The sequence below is a fragment of the Microcebus murinus genome, chromosome 2, assembly GCF_040939455.1.
Source record: "Microcebus murinus isolate Inina chromosome 2, M.murinus_Inina_mat1.0, whole genome shotgun sequence".
NCBI classification, from domain to species: Eukaryota; Metazoa; Chordata; class Mammalia; order Primates; family Cheirogaleidae; genus Microcebus; species Microcebus murinus.
Window position 1 is genome coordinate 103141211 of NC_134105.1, and position 26579 is coordinate 103167789.

General features: G+C 41.2%; 1 protein-coding gene and 1 non-coding gene across 5 annotated transcripts in view; one reads left to right on the top strand and one right to left on the bottom strand.

Annotated features, from left to right (window-relative positions):
• Window positions 1-20732, bottom strand: part of ADAR (adenosine deaminase RNA specific) — a 40117-nt gene extending 19385 nt beyond the window's left edge. For 2 of the 4 annotated variants that reach the window (XM_012767936.3, XM_012767934.3), the window contains exon 1: window positions 20670-20732. In XM_012767936.3, the coding sequence (XP_012623390.2) occupies window positions 20670-20714 (45 nt within the window). In that variant the 5' untranslated portion in view covers window positions 20715-20732. Of the gene's footprint in view, window positions 1-1159; window positions 1386-20669 lie in introns of those variants that run through there. The other 2 variants (XM_012767937.3, XM_012767935.3) reach the window with 1 other exon arrangement.
• On the top strand, window positions 4308-4370 carry LOC142869809 (U7 small nuclear RNA). Its single transcript, XR_012918364.1, has one exon. It is a non-coding gene; the product is annotated as a U7 small nuclear RNA (small nuclear RNA).
• Window positions 20733-26579: the final 5847 nt, after the last annotated feature.

Below are 26579 nucleotides of genomic sequence, written 5' to 3' on the forward strand. Positions count from 1 at the left end.
TTTTATTTTTTGAGGCAGGGTCTTGCTCTGTTGCCCAGGCTACAGTGCAGTGGAGTGATCACAGCTCACTGTATGTAACCTCAAACTCCTGAGCTCAGGAGATCCTCCTGCCTCAGCCTCCTGAGTAGCTGAGACTACAGGCTCACATCACCACACCTGGCTAATTTTTCTGTTTTTTTGGTCTCACTATGTTGCTCAGACTGGTCTGGAACTACTGGCCTGAAGGGACCCTCTTACACTCTGCCTCCCAAAGTGCTACGATTGTAGGCATGAGCCACTGTGTCCTACATTAAAGGAAGGCTTTTAAATATATACATATAGCATTTTAAAAATTGGGGTGTAATTTACATACAGCAAAATTTACCCCTCTTAGTGTATAGTTCTATGAGTTTTGACAACCACCACCACAATCAAGCTATAAAACATTTATATTTCCCCCAAAAATTTTCTAACACCACTCTGCAGTTTTTTTCCTCTCCCGCACCCAGCCCTTGGCATCCAGGGATCTGTTCTCTATGCCTATAACTTTGTTTTTTTCCAGAATGTCATATAAACGGACTCATACAGTATGTGGCCTTTGTGATTCTGGCTTCTTTTGCTTAGCAAAATGCATCTGGGAGTTATCCATGCTGTTGCGGATATCTGTAGTTCCTTCCTTTCTGCTGCTGAGCAGTAGTATCCCATGGTCTGGTTGTAGCCCAGTTATTAACCTGTTGAAGGGCATTTGTGTTTTCCCAGTTTTTATCTATAATGAACACAACGGTTACAGACTTTCTCCGATGGGTCATTAAGGGCTATTTTTAATTCCCCAGAGGCCTTCAGGAGGTGGAAAGGCTGCAGAGAATAGCGCTGCTAGAAGTAAGGAATGCCGTTCAAGCGGAGTTCCAGGGGAGTGGAGGGCTGCCCAGGGCCCCAGCAGAAAGAGAGAAAGAAGCTGAGGCCTCACTACTCAGACGGGGGTGTGTGTTTTCACCCCAGCCCCTCTTCCACTCACTGCTCCACCCTGCAGAATTGATCAGCAGGATACAAACTCCTGGAAGAGCAATTTTGTGTTTCTGCGTGGCGCACAGCACGCAGACATCGGCGCACGTGGGGCTGCCAGGTGAGCCCACGGGGCAGAGGAAGTCCGGGGAAGATGGGCAGGGCTCGCTCCGCTTACCTGCTGCGGGTCCATAACGCCCCCGGGACATGGCCCGGCGCTGGCGGCCGGCAGGGCCACCCAGCCCCTGCCCCGACGGCTGGGCCGTGCCAGCCTCGCGCGCCCGCGCCCGCGCGCCGCGGGGTGGAGGGTCGGTGCGGGAGCCCCGGCGGCCGCGAGCGGCGCCCAAGATGGCTCCGTTTCAATTTCACTTTCGTTTCCCCAGAAAGCCTTCCCCTTTGGAAAGTTTGGCCAAGAGGAGGAGTCTGGGCTAACGAGCGAGAGCGCCGGGTCTCACACCGACTGCAAGTCCTGTCCCTCCCGTGCCGGGGAACGGCGGAAGGGGCTCTTTCTCTGGGAAAACGCCTGTGAATGCGGAGCTCACAGCCCCTCTCGGGGACTCGCGGGATGAGGCAAAGGGAAAACAAAGGCGCACGGCGAAAGCTCGGCCCAGGGCAAGCAGCAGGAGGCCGGTCCGCCCTCTCTCTGGGCCGCGTGTCGCGCCGGTAGGGGGTGCAGAGCCCTTCAAACGACCGAGGTCCCCACTGTGGACAGTTTATTAATGTTCCTACTATGTGACAAATAAGTGGGTACCGGCCGGTAAAAGGCAGCAAGATAACATAAGAGCAGCACTGAACAGTGTAGGATCTACATCATAAAACCACCCTCCAGGCGAGGGTTAAGCACTTTACCAGCACCCTCTCCCTCAGTCTTCACCACAGCAACAAGGCAGGCATGATTCCCCTCGACAACGTGTAGAGACCGAGGCTTGACGGAGGCCTTGCTGCTGCTAAGTCCGACCTGACTGCGGAAAGCTCACTCTCCCTCGCTGCGCTACACTTGCTCAAGTTACACCGCTGCTTCGAAAGAGGTAACTTTTGTTACCTAGAGGGGAAAATTCCATTTATTTCATGGTCAAGCTTATCTAGCTGCTTGATTTTGTTCATGATATCTAGGAAAAGACTCTACAGGTCAATCCCACTGCTTCACAGCCCCCGTCGCCTGTGAGAAATTGGTTTTTCCATGTTTAATCTCAATTTTACCCCAACTACTTATGAGATCACAAGGGAGTCCCTTCACGGCATTATCTCCAGTTGATGCCCTTTCTCCACCGTCTCCTCATTCTGTCCATACTGTTAATCACTCCAAATTTCACATTCTCTTTCTTCCTTCTGTGCCTTTGCACTCTATTCCTGGGCCTAGGATGCACTTTTTCCTCCACTGCTTCACCAGAAGCAGTCTTTCAAAATCTGCTTCAAATATTACCTCCTAGGGAGGCCTTGCCCCACTGGGGGTGGGGGTGGGAAGTGCGGAAGCAGGTGCAATGTGTGGTTCCTTATTCTGTGCTTCTCGGTTACCCTCATAGAGAGCACGTGGGTATTCCTTTAAAAATGCCTCAATCCTTTAACAAAACCTTACTCAGCCCCTAATATGTGCCAGATACTGGGTTAAGCACTGAGGATATGACACAAAAAAGAGCCCCATCCTTCAGCTGTCAGTCAGTCCACAATATTGTTATATATTACTTGTTTATAGATCTGCCTGCACAGCTGTCAAGTCTTCTCAAGGGCAAGGAACATGTTTTAGACATCCCTACATCATCCTGTGCAGTGACCTGCAGACAGGTGGTCAATTGAACAAACAGCAGACTGTTCGGTAGGTAGAACAATGGGCAAAACAGTTGAAAGGGAACTCTACAGCAGGAGATCAAAAGTATCAAACTTATGAAAAGCTGTTCAACCTCATCACCTCAGGGAAATGCAAAGTAAAGCCACAATGAGTTACCACCCATTTACCAGACAGAAAACATTAACCATCTGATCAGACCAGGTGGGAGCAATGAGGCTCCTAGTCACTGCAGGAAACCAGTTTGCCTTTAGCTAGGAAAGGTGTGGCTATACATACCCCAAGAAGTTCATAGTTGCATTATTTGTAACAAGCCCCTAAACTGGAAACAACCCAAATGTCCATCAAAAGTAAAATGGATATATAAATGGTGGCATATGCGTAGAATGAAATACTATACAGCAACAAAAATGAAAGGTCTATCACCACATGCAACAAGGTGGGTAATTAACTTACACATGATACTGAGTGAAAGAAGCCATATACATATACTATATGGTCCCACTTATATAAAGTCCCAAACCAGGCAAAACTGAACTATAGCATGCTCTGCATAAAAGATAGGATGGTGATTGCCTCTAGGGAGGGAGGAGGGAGTATTTTGACTGGGAAGAAATAGTCTGGGTTCTGGTGATCATTCTAATTCTTGACTTGGGTAGTGGCTACATATATGTTTGCTTTCTAATAGTTCATTAAGTTACACATTTATGTTTTATTCACATTTTATACATATATGCTATATTTCATAATTGTAAAAGGTTAAAACAAGAGCTACAACAAACTCTTCCTGCTGCAATTCCAACCCACTTTCCTAGTTCTTACCTCCATTTAAGTGTCTTACTTTTGCTTTCTTGCCTTGGGGCTAAACAATCTGAAAGCCTTTAACCCTTATTCAGAAATGATCCAGAAAAGCTTTAATCACAACTACTGTGCAGGGGAAGCTGTACCACTGCTCCCTCAATCTCTTTTGCAGAAGGGGGAAATTTCTTTCCTAAACAGAGGGTCAGTTTATGCCTTGAAATAACAACTGCTATTGTCATTTAATCCTAGCAGCTCAAGTAACTGCAGATGGTTTTATTCATAAACGTTTCATCTCCTCCCACTCAGTAATTGTTTTAACTCTCCCATGGTTGTGAGATGGTGACATAAATCCTTTTTTGTGTGCTGTTCTATGGTAGGGACTTGACAAATTGGATGAAGCTCCTTAAAAAATTAACCAAAAGTAATAGGTTTATTGCAGAAAATTTCAGAAAACACAATAAAAATCACCTCCATTGTTAATTCATTGGTGCCTACCCTTCCAGTGTTTTCCTTGTGCATAAAGGCACCACTAACACAGGTGGTCAGTTCTCTGCCAAGGCAGGAGCTCTTCCTATAAAGAACGGCTCACCAGAGGCCTGTGAGTGCCTCCTGACAGGCCGTGAACTGACCCCAAGTGCAATGTCTCACATGTACATACCACCGAGGCCTTCTTATTAATAACTGCCCAAATGACTAAGAGTTACCTCTAAAATGAAGTATTCATTAATAAAAAGCATTTACATAATGTTACAGCTCTTTTAGAGTTTGTCTGGCAGATTTTCCAGTCCTCACTGGAGGAATCCACCCCACGAAAAAAGAAATTAAAAAACAAAAAAGTTTACAGAAGCCCCTCAACTCAGTATTCTCCGAAGTCTGCCTTCCATACAGCACCGCCAAGCTCCAGCTCCGCAGGTGCCTTGAGGGGGCTGCACTTCCCCAGTTACAGAGAAGGACACTGAGTTGGTTTTATTTCCCAATCTCTGCTATTCTTGCTTTTTAACTATAAATAACTGTTAGTCTAGCTTTGCAATTATTAATTTTGTTTGTTGTGGATCTTCTTATATAACCTTACTGCATGCAGGGATGCGTATTTACAACAGCAGTCTTTTCAGTCTATAATTTTCTATAGCCAGACTTTACGACACATATGTGCTACATCCGATTGGATCCTCTCCCTGCTGTAAAGCAGATGTCTGCAAACTCCCTCAGCATTTGCTCATACAGTGATACTGTAACAGACATGCACTGCCTGTGAATGTATGCTACTTAACTTGCAACATATTATCAAAGAAAGTAATAAGTTACTGAGTTATTTTTACATACTAGGGTATTATTTTAGAATAGAATGTGCATATAAATAGACTCATGTTCTTATCCCAACTCTTAGGAAATACATAAAAAACAATTCGGAGTTGCCAGGCACAAATTTACTGCCCTCCTTTTTTTGTTGTTGTTTCTCTTCAATTCTTTATCATTGGGTCTTTTATTCCACTGAAACAGTTACTACCATATCAGCATTAATTTTCAAAATTTATGGTGTCCGCTCAGAATAAGCCTGCTTGCTTTGATAACCTGTAAGGCTTTTGGTAGAGAGAATAGGGAGTTGCCCAACTGGCTGAGTAGTACTCCGCATCTGTATTTATGCTGCTGTATGTCCTATTGATGTTAATGACCAGAACTGGCTTTTGAAGTGACAAGAAAGGCAGAAATGCCTGAGGTACTCTCCCCAGAAGAAACAGAGGTCTCCAAAAGCAGTTAAGTACCTGGATCCCAATCCAGTAAGTTACCCAGTAAGAAAGAAAAAAAGTGGTATTTATCAACTATCTGTATGCAACAGGCATTTTGTTATTATTATTGTGTTAGGTATTATTCATATAATAAAGATAAAAGATTAATAATAATGTCAAAACAATACTAATAATAATGGCTAACAGGTCTGTGTGAAATATTTTGCATGTCTATATAATCAGTAAATGTACATTTAGTCCCATAACCACCCTATAAGGTGACGCTATACAACTTGTGTCTTTATGCCTTAAATCCTGACACTCTTGGCCAGGTGCAGTGGCTCATGCCTGTAATCCTAGCACTTTGGGAGGCCAAGGTAAAAGGATCACCTGAGCTTGAGCTCAGACTGGGCAACATAGCAAAGCCCCATCTCTACAAAAAAACAGAAGAATAGCTGGCCGTGGTGGCGTGCACCTGTAGGCCCAGCTCCTCAGGAGGCTGAGGCACTTTAACTTGGGCAATAGAATAAGACTCTGTCTCAAAAAAACCCCCAAAACCTGACATTCTTAAACTGCTTCTCCTATGCCAGACTGGTCTTGCATGCAGCACCTGGCTGTCTTCTGGTCTGGTTCTGGCCAGCAAGGAGGCTCAGCTACTGACCTACATTTGGTTTCCACTTAGTTGGGACCCAAAGGGGAGACTTCCCATCTTCTTCTTCCCCAGGATCCAAACTATGAGTGGCTGGACTCAGTCCCAGCTTCCTGCAGGAGCAATTCTTCTGTAGGAAGCAGAGGGGACAGCTGTAGTCTTGTCCTAGGCAGGCTTGAAGGAAGCTTCTGCCCCCAAGTTCTGCAGTGATTCCTGGGGAAACAGGCTGATTTCACCAATAGCAAATTTGCTGAAAACCAATTTGCCAAATGGTCAATTCCCTGAATAACCAATTTACAAAACCACCAATATGCTGAATTTACTTTTTTCTCTAAGCTCCCTAGTCTTAATTGACCAATTTTTATTTTATATTTTTAATAGAATTTAGGGGAAATGTGCTCTGCTGTCTCCCTGCTGCTGTGTCGAGCTGGAGATTGAGGAGGAAATTGGGGTGAGGGGTGGTGAGATTGAGGGGCGTTTGTAGAACTGACTTTTAGCAGACTGATTTTCTTGGAATTGACAAGAGAGGCATTTCTACGTGTCTACAGGCTCTTTTTCCCAAAGAGAATCAATAAGGCCAGGCCATTTCTAATTCATTTGTGTGTGTGTTTAACTCAGAATCAGTTAACATCTAATTCATTTTTAAAAAGCATTTCTTTCAGTATTGACAAGTTCACAAAAATTGCCATCTACACACACAGAGGAGAAGACCATGTGAAGACAAAGTAGAGAGTGATTTGAAGATGCTGGCCTTGAAGACCAGAGTGATGTGGCCACAAGACAAGCAATGCTGGCAGCCACCAGACGCTGGGAGAGGCAAGGAGTGGATCCTCCTCCACAGCCTCTGGAGGGAGCACAGCCTGGCCGACTCAGCCCGTGATACTGATTTCAGATTTCTGGCCTCCAGAACTGTGAGGGAATAACGTTCTGTTGTTTTATGCCACCCAGTTTGTGGTAATTTGTTACGGCAGATAGCCATAGGAAATCAATACAGTATCCTTGCAGGGCAGTACAAACCAGGGAGCTCTGGGTTCAGGACTGCCAGAGACCTCAAGGCCAGCCAGGGATCTCTGCATTTGGGTATATTAAAGGGAAAAGGCTAGAACAGACTAGAAAAGAAAGGACACAGCCATAGTGTCCATGTTTCAGTTAAGCCAAATAGTTCAGCCTTCTCATTACTGTCCAGCAGAATTAGAGCCCTTTGTTTTATCAGATTTTATTTTTTTCCAGGAAGATACCATATATATATATAGTTTTTTTTTTGTTTGTTTTGTTTTTTTTTTTGATAGAGTCTCACTGTGTTGCCTGGGCTAGAGTGATATGGCATCAGCCTAGCTCACAGCAACCTCAAACTCCTGGACTCAAGCGATCCTTCTGCCTCAGCCTCCTGAGTAGCTGGGACTACAGGCATGCGACACCATGCCTGGCTAATCTTTTATCTTCTATGTAGTTTTAGTTGGCCAATTAATTTCTTTCTATTTTTAGTAGAGATGGGATCTTGCTCTTGCTCAGGTTGGTTTTGAACTCCTGACCTCAAGCGATCCGCCTGCCTCGGCCTCCCAGAGTGTTAGGATTACAGGCGTGAGCCACCTTGTCCTGCCCATTTGTATTTTTTAAATGATGAAGATAAATCCTATAGGAAAGAAATAAATTTCCAAGGAAATAAACCTTTTGGTGTGATTGTATTCTGTGTGAGAACCACCACCTCCTAACTGGTTTCCCTGAATATATACTCTGGCCTCCTTCCTATCCAGTCTTCTCAGCACTGCCTGAATGATCTCTGCAGACGAAACTCTGATCATGCCATGGAATTCAAGAAAATTACAACCAGAGATTGAGGGGAGGGAAGGGGAGACAGGGAAATGGGTTCCAGGAAGGGACAAAGGGGGCTTCAGCAGTACAGACAAGGTTCTGGTTCAGGGAAGGAGGTTGGGTTCATGAGTAATTGTTTCATTGTTGTATTTCAATGACTTACACATATTCATATCAAATATTTACATTATGAACAAAAAAATCTTTAATGGCTTCCCAATACTTTTAAGATAAAGGCAAAAGACAGAGTCTCACTCTGTTGCCCAGGCTAGAGTGCTGTGGCATCAGCATAGCTCACAGCAACCTCAAACTCCTGAGCTCAACCGATCCTCCTTCCTTGGTCTCCCAGAGCTCTAGGATTACAGACATGAGCCACTGCACCCAGCCCAAAGGCAAAAATCTTTACATGATGGCTCAGAGGCCTTGCCTGGCCTGGCTCTGCCGTCCTTCTCCCTCCCCTTGTACCAAGCCCCCAGTTTGCCCCCCAGCCGGAGCCTTCTTTCCCTTTCTCTAGATGGCCATGCTCCCTTCTGCCACATGCTGCTCCCCCTCTGGATTGTTTCCCCTTCTTTTCTCCTTATTATTCTCCTTTCAGATCTCGGCTTAGTCAACACTTCCCAAGGAAGAGGTTCAACCACTGCCCCCTCCCGCCATGTTTCTAAACCCCTGCACCTTTCCTTTGGAGCATGTTTACATTTGTAATTTTACACTTTGTTTGTGGTTTCTTGGTTCATGTCTGTCTCTCTTATCACAAGTTCCATAAGGTTAGGGCTATAGGCGTGTTTTGCTTATCAGTGTGCTAAAAAATATTTACTGAAAAATTGAACATGTGTATTTCCCTTGAGAGACAGTCCATAGCTTTTAAGGGGACAGAGAGGGATGTGGTCTCACTCTGTTGCCCAGGCTTCAGTGCAGGTGCACAGTCATAGCTCACTGCAGCCTCAAACTCTTGGTCTCAGGCAATCCTCCTGCCTTGGTCTCCCAAAGTGTGAGATACCGTGGCTAGCCAGTTCATAGCTTTCCGACTCCCAGAGAGATCTGGGTACCCCAAACAAAGGACAAGAGGCACTGCTCTAAAGACTTTGTTCTTTCCACTGGTGCACCTCAACTCTGGCTTATGATTTCTTGACCTGGCCCACTGCCCTCTCCACTCCTTCTATCTGGAGCTCGAGTGGACAAGGGGTATCCCAGAAGAACCTTCAAGTTCCCAACATGGAACACACTAAAAAGTTAAGCAATAAAGCAATGAATCCTAGCCCGTGGCTTACTTCTACCAAAAACAATTGCTGGGGCACTGTAATCCCGACTCATACACATAGCAAGAGATCACTTATTGAAAACCCCAGAAAGTGTCTTGTTCTGCTAGTTGCTTAGACAATGCATAAGCCAGATAACACTGGCCAATAAGTGGTATTTGGAGACTTTGATTCCTAACATGGGACAGAGATTGTGTGTAGGTTTTAGAAACCTACCTCATTGCCCTCCTCACCCGGAGACTTATCTCCCAGAACCTAACTTTTACACTGTATTGGTTCTCTGCAGGGCAGTAAAACTTTCACTCAGCACTCAATCTTTGATGCCAGAGTCTATATTTTCTTTTTAACAAAGTCTATATTTAACAATTCCAAGGAAGGCAGGAATTGTGGGCAGATGTGGGATTCTGCATGGAAGAGACTGACCCTTCTTGTTACTCCTCACCACCAAGCTGACTGAACCAACATGAAACCTCTTAATCAGGTGCTACACACCTGAAATAGCCTCTGCTTACCTGAAATGAAGGATAATTCATTAACATAACAAAGACCGTCTATCGTAAATCAACATCCAGTATCAAATTTAGAATACAACAGTTAGATTACTACCACTAAAATGAGAAATAAAATGAGGGCTACCATTACCATTGTTATCTTATTTTAATTTTAAGATACACTGTTTTTCACATCCAGACATTCCTGATACTGGAATATGAATTGCAACATAAGTGTACATTTAATATAGTGCCCCCTAAGTCTGTTATTAAATCAATTGCATGTTCTTATGCTCAATGGTCCCAGAATCAAAGAAATATGGTATTTAACATATATGTTGGGCGGGCGCGGTGGCTCACGCTTGTAATCCTAGCACTCTGGGAGGCTGAGGCGGGCAGATCGCTCGAGGTCAGGAGTTTGAAACCAGGCTGAGCAAGAGCGAGACCCCGTCTCTACTATAAATAGAAAGAAATTAATTGGCCAAGTAACATATAGAGAAAAAAAAATCAGCCGGGCATGGTGGCGCATGCCTGTAATCCCAACCACTCAGGAGACTGAGGCAGAAGGATTGCTTAAGCCCAGGAGTTTGAGGTTGCTGCAAGCTAGGCTGACGTCACGGCACTCACTCTAGCCTGGGCAACAAAGGGAGACTCTGTCTCAAAAAAAAAAAAAGAAAGGAACATATATGTTAAACATGTTTTACACATATTGAAATTCTTATATATACTACAATACAAAACATAAATAAGAGACAAACTATTAAAAAGGAAAGAAAAACAGGTTAGGTGCAGTGGCTCATGCCTATAATCCTAGCAACTCTGGGAGGCCGAGGCAGGAGGATCACTTGAGGCCAGGAGTTCTAGACCAGCCTGAGCAAGAGAGAGATCCCGTCTCTACAAAAAATAGAAAATTTTTTTGGCCAGACATGATGGTCCGTGCATGTTACTCATGAGGCTGAGGCAGGAGGATCGCTTGAGCCCAGGAGTTTGAGGTTGCAGTGAGCTGTACAGGCCAGGCCACTGTACTCTAGCCTGGGTAACTGAGCAGAACCCTGTCTCAAAAAAAAAAGAAAAAAAAGGAAAGAAAACAAATTATTTGCATATGATATCATAACCCTAGTTGATCCAAGAGGATCAACTGAAAAACTCTTAGAACCAATGCCAGTCAAGGAATATGGCTGAATATAAGAAAAATATACAAAATATAATAGCTTCCTTATATGCTGGAAAAAATACTATACTCTTCCATAGCAAATAAAACACCTTTTTAAAAACATTTAGGAATAACACTAAGAAATGTGAAGAGCTTACATGTGGAAAATTACAAAACTCTTCTGGGGAATATATATCTTTTTTTTTTTGAGATGGGATTTGGCTCTGTTGCCCAGGCAGAATGTAGTGGCATGATCATAGCTCACTACAAGTGCTCCTCCTGCCTTAGCCTCCCAAGTGGCTGGAACTATAGGTATGCACTACCATGCCCAGCTCAACAATATATGTCTTAAAAAGAAGGGCATACCAGTCCCAAATGTGATGGCTGAACAGTTTATGAATGCTAATTAATGCCAAATTAAATAGTGGTTTACTGCAAATTCTCTGAGGTTGGGGCAGTAAGGAGTAGATACCCAATAAAATTTAAAGTTCAAGTCCAAGAACATACAAGCAAGAATTGCCAAATTTTTTTTTTAAAGAAGACAGCTACACTAATTAAATCAAGAAGTAATTCTATTGAAAGTCAGTCCTCGACACAAGGGTTTATAAGAAAAAAAAAATCAAGCAGTACTGGTATTAAACAAAAATAGAGCTACAAACTAACAGAAAAGAACCACACTCCTCCAAACAGACCCCAGTGTGTGTAGAAATCCAAGGCACGGTGAGGAGACAACAGCAGCAGCAAGGGGAAGAAGAGTTATTCAACAGCTGGAGCTAGGCCAGTGGTTGGCTATTCAGGTAAAAAATCCTGGAGTTTTGCTTTATATTATTAAGTCAAAACAAACTGCAAATGTATTAAGGGACTAAATGTAAAAAAAAACTTTAAATAAAAATGCTAAAAAACAAAGTCAGTGGATATAACTTGATCTATTTCACAGCAATGGGAGACATCACAAAGGAGAAGATGGATAACTGTCCACTGCAGATGCATTTTTATACTTAAAAAAGTGACATGATGTTTGAAAATGTTTAAAGAGTTTTAAAAAATATAAATCAATATATAAACAAATGAAAACACACAGGAATCACCATCACAACACAGAGGCAGGACAGAGTTAACACGCATAGATGTGTGTACTCAGGTCAGACACGTGGGTAAGATAGCATACACATCATGCGGCATTCAGATGGGCCAGCACTGTTGTTTCTTTTAATCCTCACAACCACCTTATGAGAAAGGTACATTATTATTGCTCCCATGTTACAGAACAAGAAGCTGAGGCAGGACAAAGTCTGAAGTCGCCCAAGGTCACACAGCTAGTAACTGGCAGGCAGGATTCAGACACAGGCACTTTGGCTCCAAAGTGGGTCGGTCCTCTCCACGCTGCCATTACACTATGCTGCCCCAGTAAAACTGCAGTTGATAAACAGGCACGTCACAAAAAAGGAGTGCATATGCCCACCTATCATTTGGGATAATATTTAATCACACAGACATGAAAATGTAATATGATTTATGATTTCATTCATAAAATTAGCAGTTAAAAATAAGATTATTCAATATTGGTTGGGGACTCCATTGCTACCCTCACAATCTAATCTTGTATTTCAGGGATCCACCCTGGTCCCCTCCAAAATGTTCTCAAAATCTGATTAGGTCACTGCCATCTCCCTTCTTTAAGGCTTTCTGTGGTTACCCATTACTCTCAGGATAAAGGCCCAAGCATGTAACATCCCCAGTCTGCAGTATGTCCCACCTCCTGGCCCAGCCCACCCTCACCAGACTTCACAAAAAGCATCTTCCATCCTGTTTGCCAACAGCCACGTTGCTGTCCTGCAGCCTTGAAAAAGCCAAAGCAAACGCTGTTTTCTCCTCCGGTACTGTTCTTATGCCAGAGGGCATAAAAAGTTTATAATACACATAACCCTAGGTGGCTTTCTTTATAACCTTATCCCTAGTTGTAGTTATACATTTGATTAATTGTTTCTGTCTCGCTTGAACAGTAGTTGTCTTGTACCCTGTGACCCAGCACGGTGCCTTGTCTATGGAAGGTACACAACAAATACTTGTCAAATGAATATATATTAATGATTAAGTGAATGAATGAAGAAGTAGAAAATGAAAAAATGAGGAGAATCAAGCACTCTCCTGTACTGGTGGTATGACTAAATTGATAGGTTTCAATTTTTTACAAAGCAATTGGATAGTGTATGTCAAAAGCCTTAAATATGTTTATAACTTCAGTCAATAATCAACAACCATTATTATTAATAATGTAGATGCCAGGTGCAGTGGCTCATGTCCATAATCCTAGCACTTTGGGAGGCCGAGGTGGGAGGATTGCCTGAGGCCAGGAGTTCTAGACCAGCCTGAACAAGAGCGAGGCTCCATCTCTACTAAAAATAGAAAAATTAGCCAGGCACAGTGGTCTATGCCTGTAGTCCCAGGTACTTGGGAGGCTGAGGCAGGAGGATTGTTTGAGCCCAGGAGCTTGAGGTTGCAGTGAGTATGATGACGCCACTATACTCTACCCAGGGTGATGAAGCGAGACTCTATCTCCAAAAAAATAAATAAACCCCCCCAAAACTGGACACATGGTCAAGTAGAGTCTGGTACAGTCATAAATTGTACAAGACAAAAAGTGATATTTACAAAGAGTTAATGCCTGGGAGATGTTAATTTCATAATAAGTGGGAAGAACATAAAATTATAAATATTGAACAACTGCAGCTTTGAAAAACAATAGTTGAAAGTGGCGGACAGTGCTGGCCGCTTACCCTGGAACTATGCCTTCCTTCCTGAGAGCGCCCTGATTCTGTCCACTTTGCTATGAGATGGCCAGACTCCCTCACCAGACCCAGAGGGAGGATCTTGATTAGCCTAATCTAAGCCAGTCTTGGTGATTCCACTCCTCTTGCTGGTGTGACACATGTGATACAAGTGTGGCCAGCAAACCACAGAAAGAAGTCTGTCAGGGGCTTTCTGTGACAAGGGATCCTTGCTGTGAATAAGTGATGACCCGAGGATGGCAGAGTAGAGGGCTGGGACACTACTGGATTGCTTAATACCCAACAGGGGGAACTGCACTATCTGTGGGCCAACCAACACAGCAATGCACGAAACACACCAAATATTAACGATGACGTCTAAGAGGTGGGCTAACCTGTGATTTTATTCACCTTTTAACAGTTTTCTACAATCTTCAAGATTTTTATAAGCATGTATCCCCCTCAAAATAAGAAAAAAAAAAGATACCTACTTATTGCATGAACCTCATAATGCTTACAGTCTAGTCATGGGAACAGCCATGTAAACAAATTGGTGAAAATACGTGACAAAACCACAATGAGATACTTCACAGCTATCAGAATGGCTAAAATAAAAAGATGCACAATATTTATGATATGGAGCAACTAGAATTCTCATATATTGTTGGTGGGAACATAAAGTGGTACGACCATTTGGGAAACTGTTAATTAGTTTTAAAGTAATTTATCAGCAATTATACTCCTGGGTACTTACCTAAGAAAAATACAAGAAATGGCCACCAAAAGACTTGCACAAAAATATTCATAGAACCAGGGCTGCGGGAGGGGGAAGAGGGGAGTTGTTTAATGGGTATAGAGTTTTAGATTTGCAAGATGAGGAAGTTCTGAAGATCTGTTGCACAATGTGAATATACCTAACACAACCAATCTGTACATTTAAAAATGGTTTAAGATGGTAAATTTTGTGTTATGTATTTTTTACCACAACAACAAACAGGAAGGAAAAAAAGAATAGAGCTTTATTCTTAATAGCCCCAAACTGGAACAACCTAAATGTTCATTAACTGATGAATAAACAACCTGATATATATTCACACAATGGATACTGACACATGCAACGTGGTTGAACCTCACTGAAGGAAACCACACACAAAAGCACATAGTGAATAATTCCACTGATAAGAAATATGAGAACAGTCAAAACTAATAGATGGTGATAGACATCCAAACAATGTTGGCCTTTTGGGGTAGTGGTGATTGGAAAAGGGCACAGGGGAACTTTCTGAGGTAATGGGAATGTTTTATTTCTTGATTTGGATTATTAAATGGGTATATATTTTTGTCAAAATACATTGAAAGATACACATCAAATCTGTGTGCATATGTATACATAATTATATCCCAACTGAAAGAGTCTTAGAGAAATAATGAAGAAGGGAAACTGGAAGAGATGAATCCATCATCCTGGTTACACGATGAGTAGTTGTTTGCCAAACATGAGTGCCTCTTTAAACCACATAGTCACACATAAATATTTTTTCATGCAGCAATTTATGGAAATGCTAAGAACACTAAAATTATGAGAATTATACATGTATTTGAATCTCAGTTTTGTGGAGCAATTTTCGATATTCTGATAAATTACTTTAAAAGGAAAATATACATAAGTATAGTAAATAAGATTTAAAATAAAACATAGATCTTTATCTTTAAAACAAAACATAGATCTTTATCTAATTAAAACTGATTTTATTTAAAATATTACAAAGTATTTTCATCAAATATCTTGTTAAAATGTGAAATAAAATGAATATTAGCTTTTTAAAGTCACATGTAAAAATGTACACCAAAAAAACTAGAATACAGAATGAGGAAAAGACATTTTTATGCTTACGAGCAAAGGAAGAAATCAAAAAGGATAACACTTGTCTATAAGCGAATGAAAAATAAGTTTTGTATGTTTAATGACAAAACCAAAATTAGCTGGCAAACAATAAACTGGAAAAATATTCATAGCAAATAGTTTTTTGTTTTTTACAATGGGTATACTCATGTTTTTGGAGTATTTGTATAATTTATAGAAAATGACTTAAACAATATATAAACAAAATATTAACTGATAATTTAAAATGTGGAAATAAAACTGGCTAACAAGTATATGCAGAAGGACTCAAACTTAATCATAATAAAAAATGTCAATTAAAATAAGACCATTTTCCATTTAGCTAAGATTTTCCTTTTTAGTTAAAACACCCAGTTCTGGGGAGAAGAGTAGGGTGAGGAGACGCACAGTGAGCGCCCCGGCACTGCTGACGGCAGTGGAAACCGTATTCGCTTTCTGGGAAGCAAACAAGACTAAGCACTACAACAGAGTATTGGAACTCAGCTGAAGCTGTGCTTGGATATTTGGGGTAAGTGTGGGGTTAAATAATAACCCTGTCACCTCAAGTCTCTATTTGTATGAGAATTTTTTGTTATTGTTAAAGAAGAAATAAAGGGTATTCCTCCCTGCTTTTTTGTGTGGGGGGTGTGGCATGGGTTGGGCACATACTATATAACTAGGATGATGGATGTGCTCTCTATAGGGGCCTAAGGATGTGAGTTTGGACCCTCCATAGGAGAGTGCTGAAGACTGATGTTTGCATAGCCCCTGTCCCGAAGGGCAGAGTGGGCTCTGGTCTACTGGTTCCCCACCCAGCTCTGCTACAGAATATCCCAAGGCAGAACATGGCTGCATTTGGGTGAAAACCAGACAACAGCGATGAGATGCAGTGCATATATTTACTAGCTACGACTGAAATCCTAAGGATAGGTCAGGGAGGAGACACACATCAGGCTATCAGGTAGCTCTACTTCTGGAGAGTGAGATGAACTGGATGCAGTGGAATCTTGTTTCCTTTTACAAAGAAAAAAAGTTTTAAAGTTCAAAAGCCTTGGTCCCAAAATTCCAGATCAAGAATGAGTTATTTATAAAGGGCTTAGAATAGTACCTGGCACATTGTAAGTGCTCAAGCAAACGTTTTAAAAATAAGTGCTCTAAGAAAAAAGCCTCAAAATATGGCAAAAGCCTTAATATACAATCTGTCAAAGTTTAGAAAGGTTTGGTGGGAGTGAAACATTACACAGGGTAGAATTTCCAGCTGCTGTCTCCTTGGGCCCGATCTGTGCAGGTTCAAACACACACAGGGAGAGAGTTCTGCCTTCCTGGGATGACCCACAGTACTCAAGTTTCAGATGTTTACAGTAAACACGGTACCCAACATGCAGACTAGAATCCTCATCAACGTGATGTCAACATTTTCTTCCTGTGGACGGATTTTCATTCATTCATTTAAGAAACATTTATTGAGCACATACTATGTGCCAGGCACTGTTCTTGGCCCTAGGACAGTTTTGTTTTGCTTTGCTAAAAACCAAAGCAAAATTCTTTTCTTCATTGTTCTCATGAAGCTGAATTTCTAATGAGGAGAGAGGCAATATATGAATAAATATACAATGTCAGTTGGTTTTAAGTGCTATGAAGAGAAACAATGCTAGCTAAGGGTGGGAGGTAAGGAATACAAAGCAAAGGGCACCTCTGTCCTCAAGGGGCTCTCAGTCTAATGATAACTGACCAGTACAGAAGGCAATTATCAAATAGAAATACAATCTACAAGGGGTTGTGCTCAGGTGTTTATGGGGGCAGAGAGAAAGGGTGCCTAACTCATTGGGGGAAGTGTCAAGGGAGACTTCTGGGAGAAGCAGCATGACCTGAATTCAAAAGGATCAGCCAGATAAAGCAGTGGGGAAGGGCAACCCAAACAGCAGATGCAAAGGTGTGGAAAGGATAGAGGGCACCTGACAGATGGCACAACAGAGGAACAATGTGTGATGGACAAACCAAGCCAGCTGGATTCATTCCAGTTGGAAGGCTCTGGAAAGGCCTCCAATGGAGATATGAGCACACATGCAGCACATGTGTGCACACATACACACACACCTGCAGCAGTCACCTGCTGTTTTGCCTGCCTAGTACCTCTGCACTTCTCCATCCCATGTGGTTATGAAGGGGCAGTTTACTTCTTCATCCTAAGAGTGGGCCTGTGATACAGACCTGTCCAATCATGGTATCCCTAATTCCCTTGTCAACAGTGATTAGTTTACAATACTAGAAGACAGCCACAAATTCATAGGCTTGGGGCTGCTTTTTCAGTATGTATAGTGAAAGCAGCAGGAGAGAATAAGGCCAGTAAAGAAAAAGGAGCAGAAAAAAGGTAGGACCAAGAAGGTCCTCATGACATTATTTCGGCCCCAGGATCCAGCTATGCCTGAAGCTTGCTTTGGACTTTCTAGTTAAATGATGAAAGGGAGGAAAAAAACCCTTTTTTTGCTTAGTTTCTGCTTTTTTGCTTAGTTTACATTGGGTTTCTGCTTTTTTGCTTAGTTAGCTTACATTGGGTTTCTGTCATTTGCAACTAAATGAATACATACATTTTTAGGGGAAGAACTTTGTGTGTGTGGCAAGGGGTGATACAGAGGGAAAGGAAGAATGGATGTCAGAGGGTCTCTCCCATTAAGTCTGATAAAGATGGTAGGTGCTTTCAAGGCATCTGGGAGAATATAGAAATAGCAACTAGAGCTCCTTGGGTGGAGGAACTGATGGGATATGTGTAGGTTACTGTCAATATGGATGGGTTATATAAACCTTTATGTTCCTAATAGTTCACTATATAGCCCTAACTCATCTTTAAACAGAGAAATGACACAGAACAGATGATCAAAAACATCAAGAATATAATCTGTTTAAAACCATACTATTCCTACTATTAATGTACATCAGTCACAGATTTTTCCCAAATATTTAATTTTGAGACAAACAATATTTTGAACTCTTTATTCCTGATGCCAAGCAGTCATCCGGTGCTCTCCAGAAAACTCAAGCAGCTGTATCTATTAAGGTCCAAGTCTAACAGCTGTTAAAGCAAAACAAATTGCTATATCTCAAGAGAGCTCTACAGAAGCCCAAAAGCTCAGATTTTGTTGTTCTCGTATTTAAAAACTTTAATCAGTTGGTCACGGATAGTAATACCCATCTTGGTCTGAAACAGATCTTCAAATCTGTAAATCTATGAAGCAGAAAGATGCTTGTATTACCACATATTATAGTATAAAAATAGCTAGCTTAAGGAGTCTTTGTGTAATAAGCACTGGGCTTCTTTCTGGCAGAAAAATCAATGCCTCAAGATTTTTTTCTTCTCTCCACAAGCATTTTCCAATACCTACTGTGTGCCCAGGATCCCAGCACTGTGCACCCATGAGCCTTTCCTTTTTCTTTGGGTGAAAAGGCCAAATCTCGGTTCACATCTGGACAATGCTGGGTAAAACGTAAAATAAAAGATAATGTGTCACTGGACAATTTGAGATGTTACTCTTGCAGCAAATGCTGGTCCTCAAACTCTGTTTATGCCTCCTTTCCAGGTCCACACTGCCAGGGCACTAGTCAGTGAAAAAGAACAAGACCCAAACCACACAGCCTGATGGCCTGGCTGCAAGTCCCAGCTCTGCTATTAACTAGTGTCAGGACCTTGGCCAAGACTCACCTTCTGCACCTGTGAATTTGGGATAATCCTGATTGTACTAGGTTGATGGAGGAATTAAATAAGTTAGTGTATGTAAAGTGCTTGACACAGTGTCAGGCACACAGCAGGTGCTCAGTATAGAAAAACTATAATTAACAGAATAAAGTGAGGCCTTAACCTCTTTTTAGTCCTAGAATTTTATGAAGTCTACAGTAGAGAGATTTCAGATTTTGAGAACCCCCAACCCAAGTCTGCTTATCATATCTGACAGACTAGCAAACATCCAAAATGGCAAAAAGTTCCCCTGCTTCTCAAGCATCTGTACCAAGGGGAAACCTTCAGCAAGGGAGCAAGTTCAAATGCCTGGGTACTGGGCCCTTACTAATAATAGCTAGACACTTCAAATTCTGACAATCCTGCAAAGTAGATATTATTATCATCATTTTGTAGATAAGCCCAAGTAGGAGTAGAGAGGTTAAATAACTCAATGTCAAACAGCTGCTAAGTGGCAGACCTGACTAGAGAGTTCATGTCCCCTTTCCACTCTATTTCCCTGACTGCCACATAGCAAGCACTCAACTGTTTGTAAATAATGAAACAATGAACAAGATATTTCAGGATCTTTAAAAAGATGGGGACAAGCGCTCTTAGGTGGAGAAAGAAGGTGGCATCATCGCTTAACACTCGCCGCCGACAGTTTGACGCTCATGCATTCTCTTTTCCCAATGACCTGCTCTAGCAATCGTGCCTCCCTCTCTTAGCAACAAGCCACGGTGCAGGCCTCTGTGTGCCAGTCTCCTCCGCTAGCAGCTTAGACTCTGCTCCCTCAGCTCAATGCGTAACTGGGCTCCCCCACTGGCATTCAAAATCAAAAGGACAGGTATCCCTTTTTGGAAGGCAAGTTTCCTAAACTCTGACACCAACATGGCACACCTGGGGCCGGCTTACCCTCTAGTGGGGCCCCAGAGTCAAGCCAAACAGATGAAGGGAGGGGAGAGGAGGTGACGCAACTAGGCCTCCTGCACCAGGCCAGACAGAGGGGGAGCGCGGCGGCCGGGACCCCGCAGTGGGCCCTCCATGGTGGCTGCCTATGCTTTCCCCGTGTAAGGCACGCAAGGGCAGTGGATATTACTGCTGGGATGAGGCGCCGGTCCTATGCAGTTTGGGGAAGAAGGCGCAGGAAGGCGCGTACCAGAGCAAGTCCCAGGCGCCTCGCTCTCCAGTCACTCTCCGAGGTGGGGGAGTCGGCGAGAGGAAAACAAGGGCCTTTGGTACCCAGCTGTTCGGCTCCAGCTGGCACGAGCGCCGAGCGCCGGAGCATCCGTGCGCAGCCTCTGCCGCCCACAGCCGCGCGCACACACACACGCATACAAGCACACGGGCCCTGGGCGCCCGCCTCCCGGAAGGCCGCCGGGCCCAGCCTCTGTCCACCACCCGCTGCATCCCCACCCGGCTCGGTGGCCACCCTCAACGCCCCAGCGGGGCGCCCCCGCGCTTCCCCTGCCATCAGCGCCAGAGACTGGAGAGGCCGCGCAAGCCGGGGCGTTCCAGCCCGGGCAGGTGATGGCCGAGAAGGAAAGACTGCCTCTTACCGGCTCTTGTAATTCCTCGGGACACTGCCCGACACCAGAGGTTGCCACTGCTGCCCCGACCCTCCCCCCGCCCTCCCCCACCACGTAGCCCTCTCTACCTTCGGTCGGGAATCAATGGTCTGGTCGCAGATTGGTGACATCATTGGCGCGCCAGGCGTGGGAGGAAGTGCCACGTGATTCCTCCCTCTTTTGTTTGGCTCTAGGAAATCTAGGTTTTTGTTGCTCGGTCTTCCTTGGTTCTGTTAATGCTGCTGTTATGGGCACGGTGGGGAGTAGGTGCTTGGGTTTGGGATGCCGCATTTTTGCTCATGGCCTTGATTAAACTCCTCAGTCATTCATAATCTGGTTGGGCCAGAAGGCCTGAAAAAGTATGTAGGTACAATCCTCTTTTAAAAAATGGATCGCAAGTCCACAGGATTAATTAATAATGCGCTATAACCAGTAGTCCTTGGATAGCCTGTTTAAATTAAACGAATTCATTTTGAAAATAATATAATGAACCCCTCCTTTAATTTGACACCTCACCGGAGAACTAAAATATTGCCAATTAACATTCATCAACTTGGAAGTGGTCCCTGCCTTCTGCCACTGCATCCCCCTCAGAAGTAATCCCCGTCCTGAATTTGTATTTACACAACTATCACATTGCTTTAATCTCATTTATATTTACTACAAATTAATATATATTTATTTGTCTTATGTGTGTGTTTTCAAACTTGCACCTAGTGTCCTGGGACTGTTTTCTTCACAAACATGTTATTAAGATTCATCCTTGTTCAGTGAAGTTGCAGTTTATTTTTGCTGCTACATAACAATCCATTATGTACCATAATTTACCCATGCTCCAGCTGCCAAACATTTATGCAATTTCCAGTCTTTTGCTAAAGTTTGCATTAGGGCTGTTATTAGCATTGCCTTCTGGTGCCCCTATACAAAAATTTCTCTTGGGTATATTTACCTAGGAGAATTAATAGGACTTTGGTATGCCACTATTGAGCTTTATATGATAGTGTTCAGTTTTATCCAAACTGACTATACCAGTTTACACACCTACCAGCATCCACATCCTCTTTAACATCTCTGATTCTTGATTCTTTGCCAATAAAATGGGAGTTAAATGGTGTCTCGTGCTGGCCTTACTGGCATGTCTCTGAGGTTAAGCAACTCGTTTACACATTTATTGGCCATCTGTAGTTCCTTTTCTGTGAAATGTCACTGTAGGGCATTTGCGTGATATAAGTGCTAAGCAAGGAAAAAGATATGACCAGGAGGTGGCCGTAGCAAGCACAAACTTAATTTGGGTGAGCTTTGACAGGTTTGCATGTAGGGGAAGTCCCTCACAGAGTCAGAAGATCCAAAGGTCACGTAGAGGGGACCTTCCAAAAGGGGAAGAGGAGAGTGGGCTTACAGAATCTAGGTGATGTTGTTTAGCAGCCCATGAGAAGTTTCTGAGTCAGAAATCTCCCAAGGGAAGAAGTAAGTTGGGGGTCTTTGTAGCCACAGGGTTATCTTTTGTGTGACTAGCACATGCTGGGCACAGTTTCATGAAGTATACAAAGCAGGCAAGCAGTTCTGAATGGCTAAAAATCTGCTTATTGAGCTGTGTTTAAAATATCTGAATGTATAAACATTTGAGTTTGGTGCTGACCAGCTTTTAATCTAATAGATGCCAGCCTGCTGTGAAGAAATAAACAACATATACAGAGGCCATCTTTGGCTCATTTATATAATCATGTCTTTTGTCTGTAATTTTAGTGAATTGTCAAATTCTTTATATACTTTGGACACTAATTTTTTGTTTATAAGTGTTGCAAATTTATTCTCCCATTTGTGTCTTTTCACTTTCTATTTTGATAAATAGATGTTCTTAACTTTGAATTTATAAATATTTATCCTGCTTCACCCCTACCCTAATATATATTTATTACTCTTCTAAAAATATTTATTTTTGCTTTTGACATATCTTTATTTTCTCTGGAATTTACTTTTGTGCATGGTTGTGAGGTAGGGATCTAATTTTACTTTTTATATACAAATGATCCCCCCGCCCCACAGTTTTATTGAGTACCCCCACCCTTCTCAACTTTGTGATATATCAACATTCCAGTTATGTATGGGTATATATATGAGCTGTTTATTTTATTCCACTGGAAAATTTGTATATCTTGGTGTCAACACCACACTAATTACTATATCATTACAAAAAGTCTTGATATTTAGCAGTGCCAAATCTTCCTTATTTTCTTCATTTTCTTTCTTGGCTATTCTTGGTCTTGTCTTTTCCATATTTTTCCAAACTTGAAAACAAGCTTCACAAGTGGTACACATACCAAAAAACACCTAAGATGACAACAACAACAACATATTGGCAATGCATTGAACAATAAACAAATAATAAATTTGGGGAGAAATGACATTTTATGATTCTAAGTCTTCCAATCCATGAACAAGAGATAACTTTCCTTTTTATTAGATCTTCATTAAAGTTTTTCATTTGTGCTTACTGTTCTCTGTGTCCAGATCTTGCACATATTTTTTTTTTGGGGGGGGGGGTTTATTCCTAGATACTTTGTAGTTTTTGTTGCTATTGTAAATAGTGTCCTTTAAAATTATGCTTTTTAATTGTTTGAAGCTAGTATAGAAACAAATTTGATTTTTGTATATTGATATTGTATCCAGCCACCTTGCTAAACTCTAATAATGTCTATTGATTCTTTAGATTTTGTATGTAAACAACCATTATCTAAAAATAATGCCAGTCCCCCATCATCCAGCCCTTATTGCCTTTTATTTATCTTAAAGTGTTACCCTGGTTTGGGGGAGAAGGCAGTACATTGTACCAGCACAATGTTAATGGGAATGGTGATAGTGGGCATTCTTGATGATCCTGATTTTTGAAAGGCAAATTTAGATTTTTATAGATTTCTTGGTAAAAAAAATTTAGATTTTTTGTAAACTTTTTGTAAATAAAGATAAATTTTATTCCTAGTTTGGTGAAATTTTAAAATCTTGAATGGATTTGAATGTAATAAAAAATTTTTGACATCTGTTGAGAATCTGATCATATAATTTTCTCTTCCTTTAATATGTTAATATGATGAGTGACATTTATAGATTTTCTAATATTGAACTATTTATCCTTGCATTCCTAGAATAAACATCTTGACCACAAAATATCAATTTTATATGCTCAGCTTATATTCTGTGTAGGAATTTTGCATTTGTATATGAACAATATGGGATTGTATTTTCCTTTTTCATTCTGTTCTTGGTCTGTTTGGGTTTCAAGGCTCACAGAATAATATAAAGAGTCTTCTTTCTTTTTATATCCTTCCCTCTTTTTATATCCTCTGGAAGCATTTGAATAAGATTGGAATGATATTTCCCTTCAAGTTTTCGTAGAATTCACCTATAAAACTCTCTCTGGGCTGGGTATTTTCCTTGTAGGAAGATTTTAAAATACTGCTTTGATTTATTTAATAGTTGTGGGACTATTCAGATGTTTTATTTTTTCCTTGAGTCAGTTTGATAAGTAATGTGCTTCTAGGAATTGTTTTCAATTTCATCTAAGATTTTAAGTTCATTGGCATAAGGTTATTGATAGTATTTTCTTATCTTCTTAATCTCCGTTGTATTTGTAGTTATTCCTCCTTTTTCATTTACAATATTATTCGTGGTGAACTATATTATCATTTCCCAAATATTTGCTCCCTTTCTTGTAAGTAGACTATACATTGCCACCTATCGGTATGTGATTTAAGGTGCCCTTTGTGGGAGGAGAATGCATAATCATTCAGCTGTCAGTAGGCTTGATCACAATGAGATATTGTATATGTTTCCACTTGCTTTCTTGGTCTTTTCTTTCTTCCATGAGAATGGCATGTCGTTAATCAAGGCTCCCAGAATTAGGAAGGCATGTGGAGGAGAGTACAGCAGAGTGACAGGGGATCTGCAACATATATAGCAAGCAAGAAAGAAACACTGGGATTTGGGATTTTGTTAGTTACCAACACATATTATAGTGAAAAGTGACTGATAAATTATTTATCTATGCCTTTTTGTCCTTTTTTTCTTAGATAAACCATTGCAGAGGTTTACTTGTTTTGTTGGTCTTTTCATAGAACTTTCAGCCTTCTTGATTCTTGTTCTCCATTTCATTTCTATTTTGTTTTCTATTTCATTTTCTATCTCTATTTCTGCTCTTAGAATGATCATCTCCTTCCCTTCACTCTCCAAGTTTATTCTATTGTTTGTTTTTTATTTCTTAAGTTATATGCTTAGTTCATTAATTTTCAGCCATTGTTTTCTCTTCTACAAAAAGCATGTAAGGCAATAAATTTACCTTGAAGCACTGAGCACTGCTTTTTGTATCCTACAAGTTTTCATATATAGTTTTTACATCATTCATTTCTAAAATATTTAAATTTTTATTATGATTTTCTTCTTTAACTCATTATTTATCTAAAAACATGTTCTTAAAATTTTAAATCTATGGATATTTTAAATTAACTTCTAACATGTTCTGCATTGTTATCAGAACACAATTTTTATTATATTTTTGATATTTGTTGATATATGCTTTATAGCCTAATTCATGATCTGGTCTTATAAATGGAAATATGAGCTTGAAAAGAATTTGTATTCTATCACTGTTGGATACAAAATTGATATATGTCCATTAGTGTATGCTTGTTAATTTTGTTGTTCAAATATGTGTCTTTCCTGATTTTTTTTTCCTGTTTGAATTACTAGTCACAAAGGGCATCTTGAAAAATCTTCCATAATGATGGTAGATTTTTCAACCTCTCTAGTTTTTAATCAATGTATGCTTTTTCTATTTTAAAAATATTTTATTAGGTGCTTTTATGTTTAGAATTGTGTTATCATTTTTGGTGAATTAAATTTTATACCATGACATACTTATCCCTTTCTATCCCTAATAAGGCTCTGTGTCTTAAAGTCTGTTTTGTCTGATATCAACATAGCCAAACTAGTTTCTTGTTAAGTGAGTGTTTGATTGAAATATTTTTTAGTCCTTTTATTTTCAACTTTCTAAGTTCTTTTGTTTTAGCTATACTCATGTATACAGCTGGATTTTTTTTTTTTTTGAGACAGAGTTTCACTTCTTGCCTGGGCTAGAGTGCTATGGCATCAGCCTAGCTCATGGCAACCTCAAACTCTTGGTCACAAGCGATCCTCTTGTCTCAGCCTCCTGGTAGCTGGGTGGCGCCCAGCTAATTTTTTCTATTTTTAGTTCTTTGGCTAATTTCTTTCTATTTATAGTAGAGATGGGGTCTCACTCTTGCTCAGGCTGGTCTTGAACTCCTGAGCTCAAGCAATCCTCCCGCTGGCCTCCCAGAGTGCTAGGATTACAGGCGTGAGCCACCACCCCGCCAACAGCTGGATTTTTAAAAGTCCTAATTGACAATCTCTGTCTTGTAACTTCCAATTTTGGTTAACATATATTTATTGTGATTCTTGATATATTTAGACTTTGATTCTCTTATTGGTTTCTGTTTGTTCCACATTTTCTATGTTTCTGGGCTTTTTTTATTTTTTACTTTGATTTTGGATTAACTGAGTTCTTTCTGCACCTTTTCCCCATTCCATGTTTTTCTCTCTAAAGATTTGGATTTATAGTTTCTTTTTTAAGTGGGTACCCCAGAAATTTATTATGTATTTTAACAAGGTATAAATTTTAAATATAATATACCATTCTCTTCTAGATAGTATAAAAATTTAGAATATTTAAGCTCTTTTCTTGCTCTTTCTGACTGGTCTAGTACTATCTAATTTTTTGGTTCTTTTCTTTTCTTTCTTTCCTTCCTTCTTTCTTTCTTTCTTTTTTTTTTTTTTTTTTTTTGAGACAGAGTCTTGCTTTGTTGTCCAGGCTAGAGTGAGTGTCGTGGCGTCAGCCTAGCTCACAGCAACCCCAAACTCCTGGGCTCAAGTGATCCTACTGCCTCAGCCTCCTGAGTAGCTGGGACTGCAGGCATGAGCCACCATGC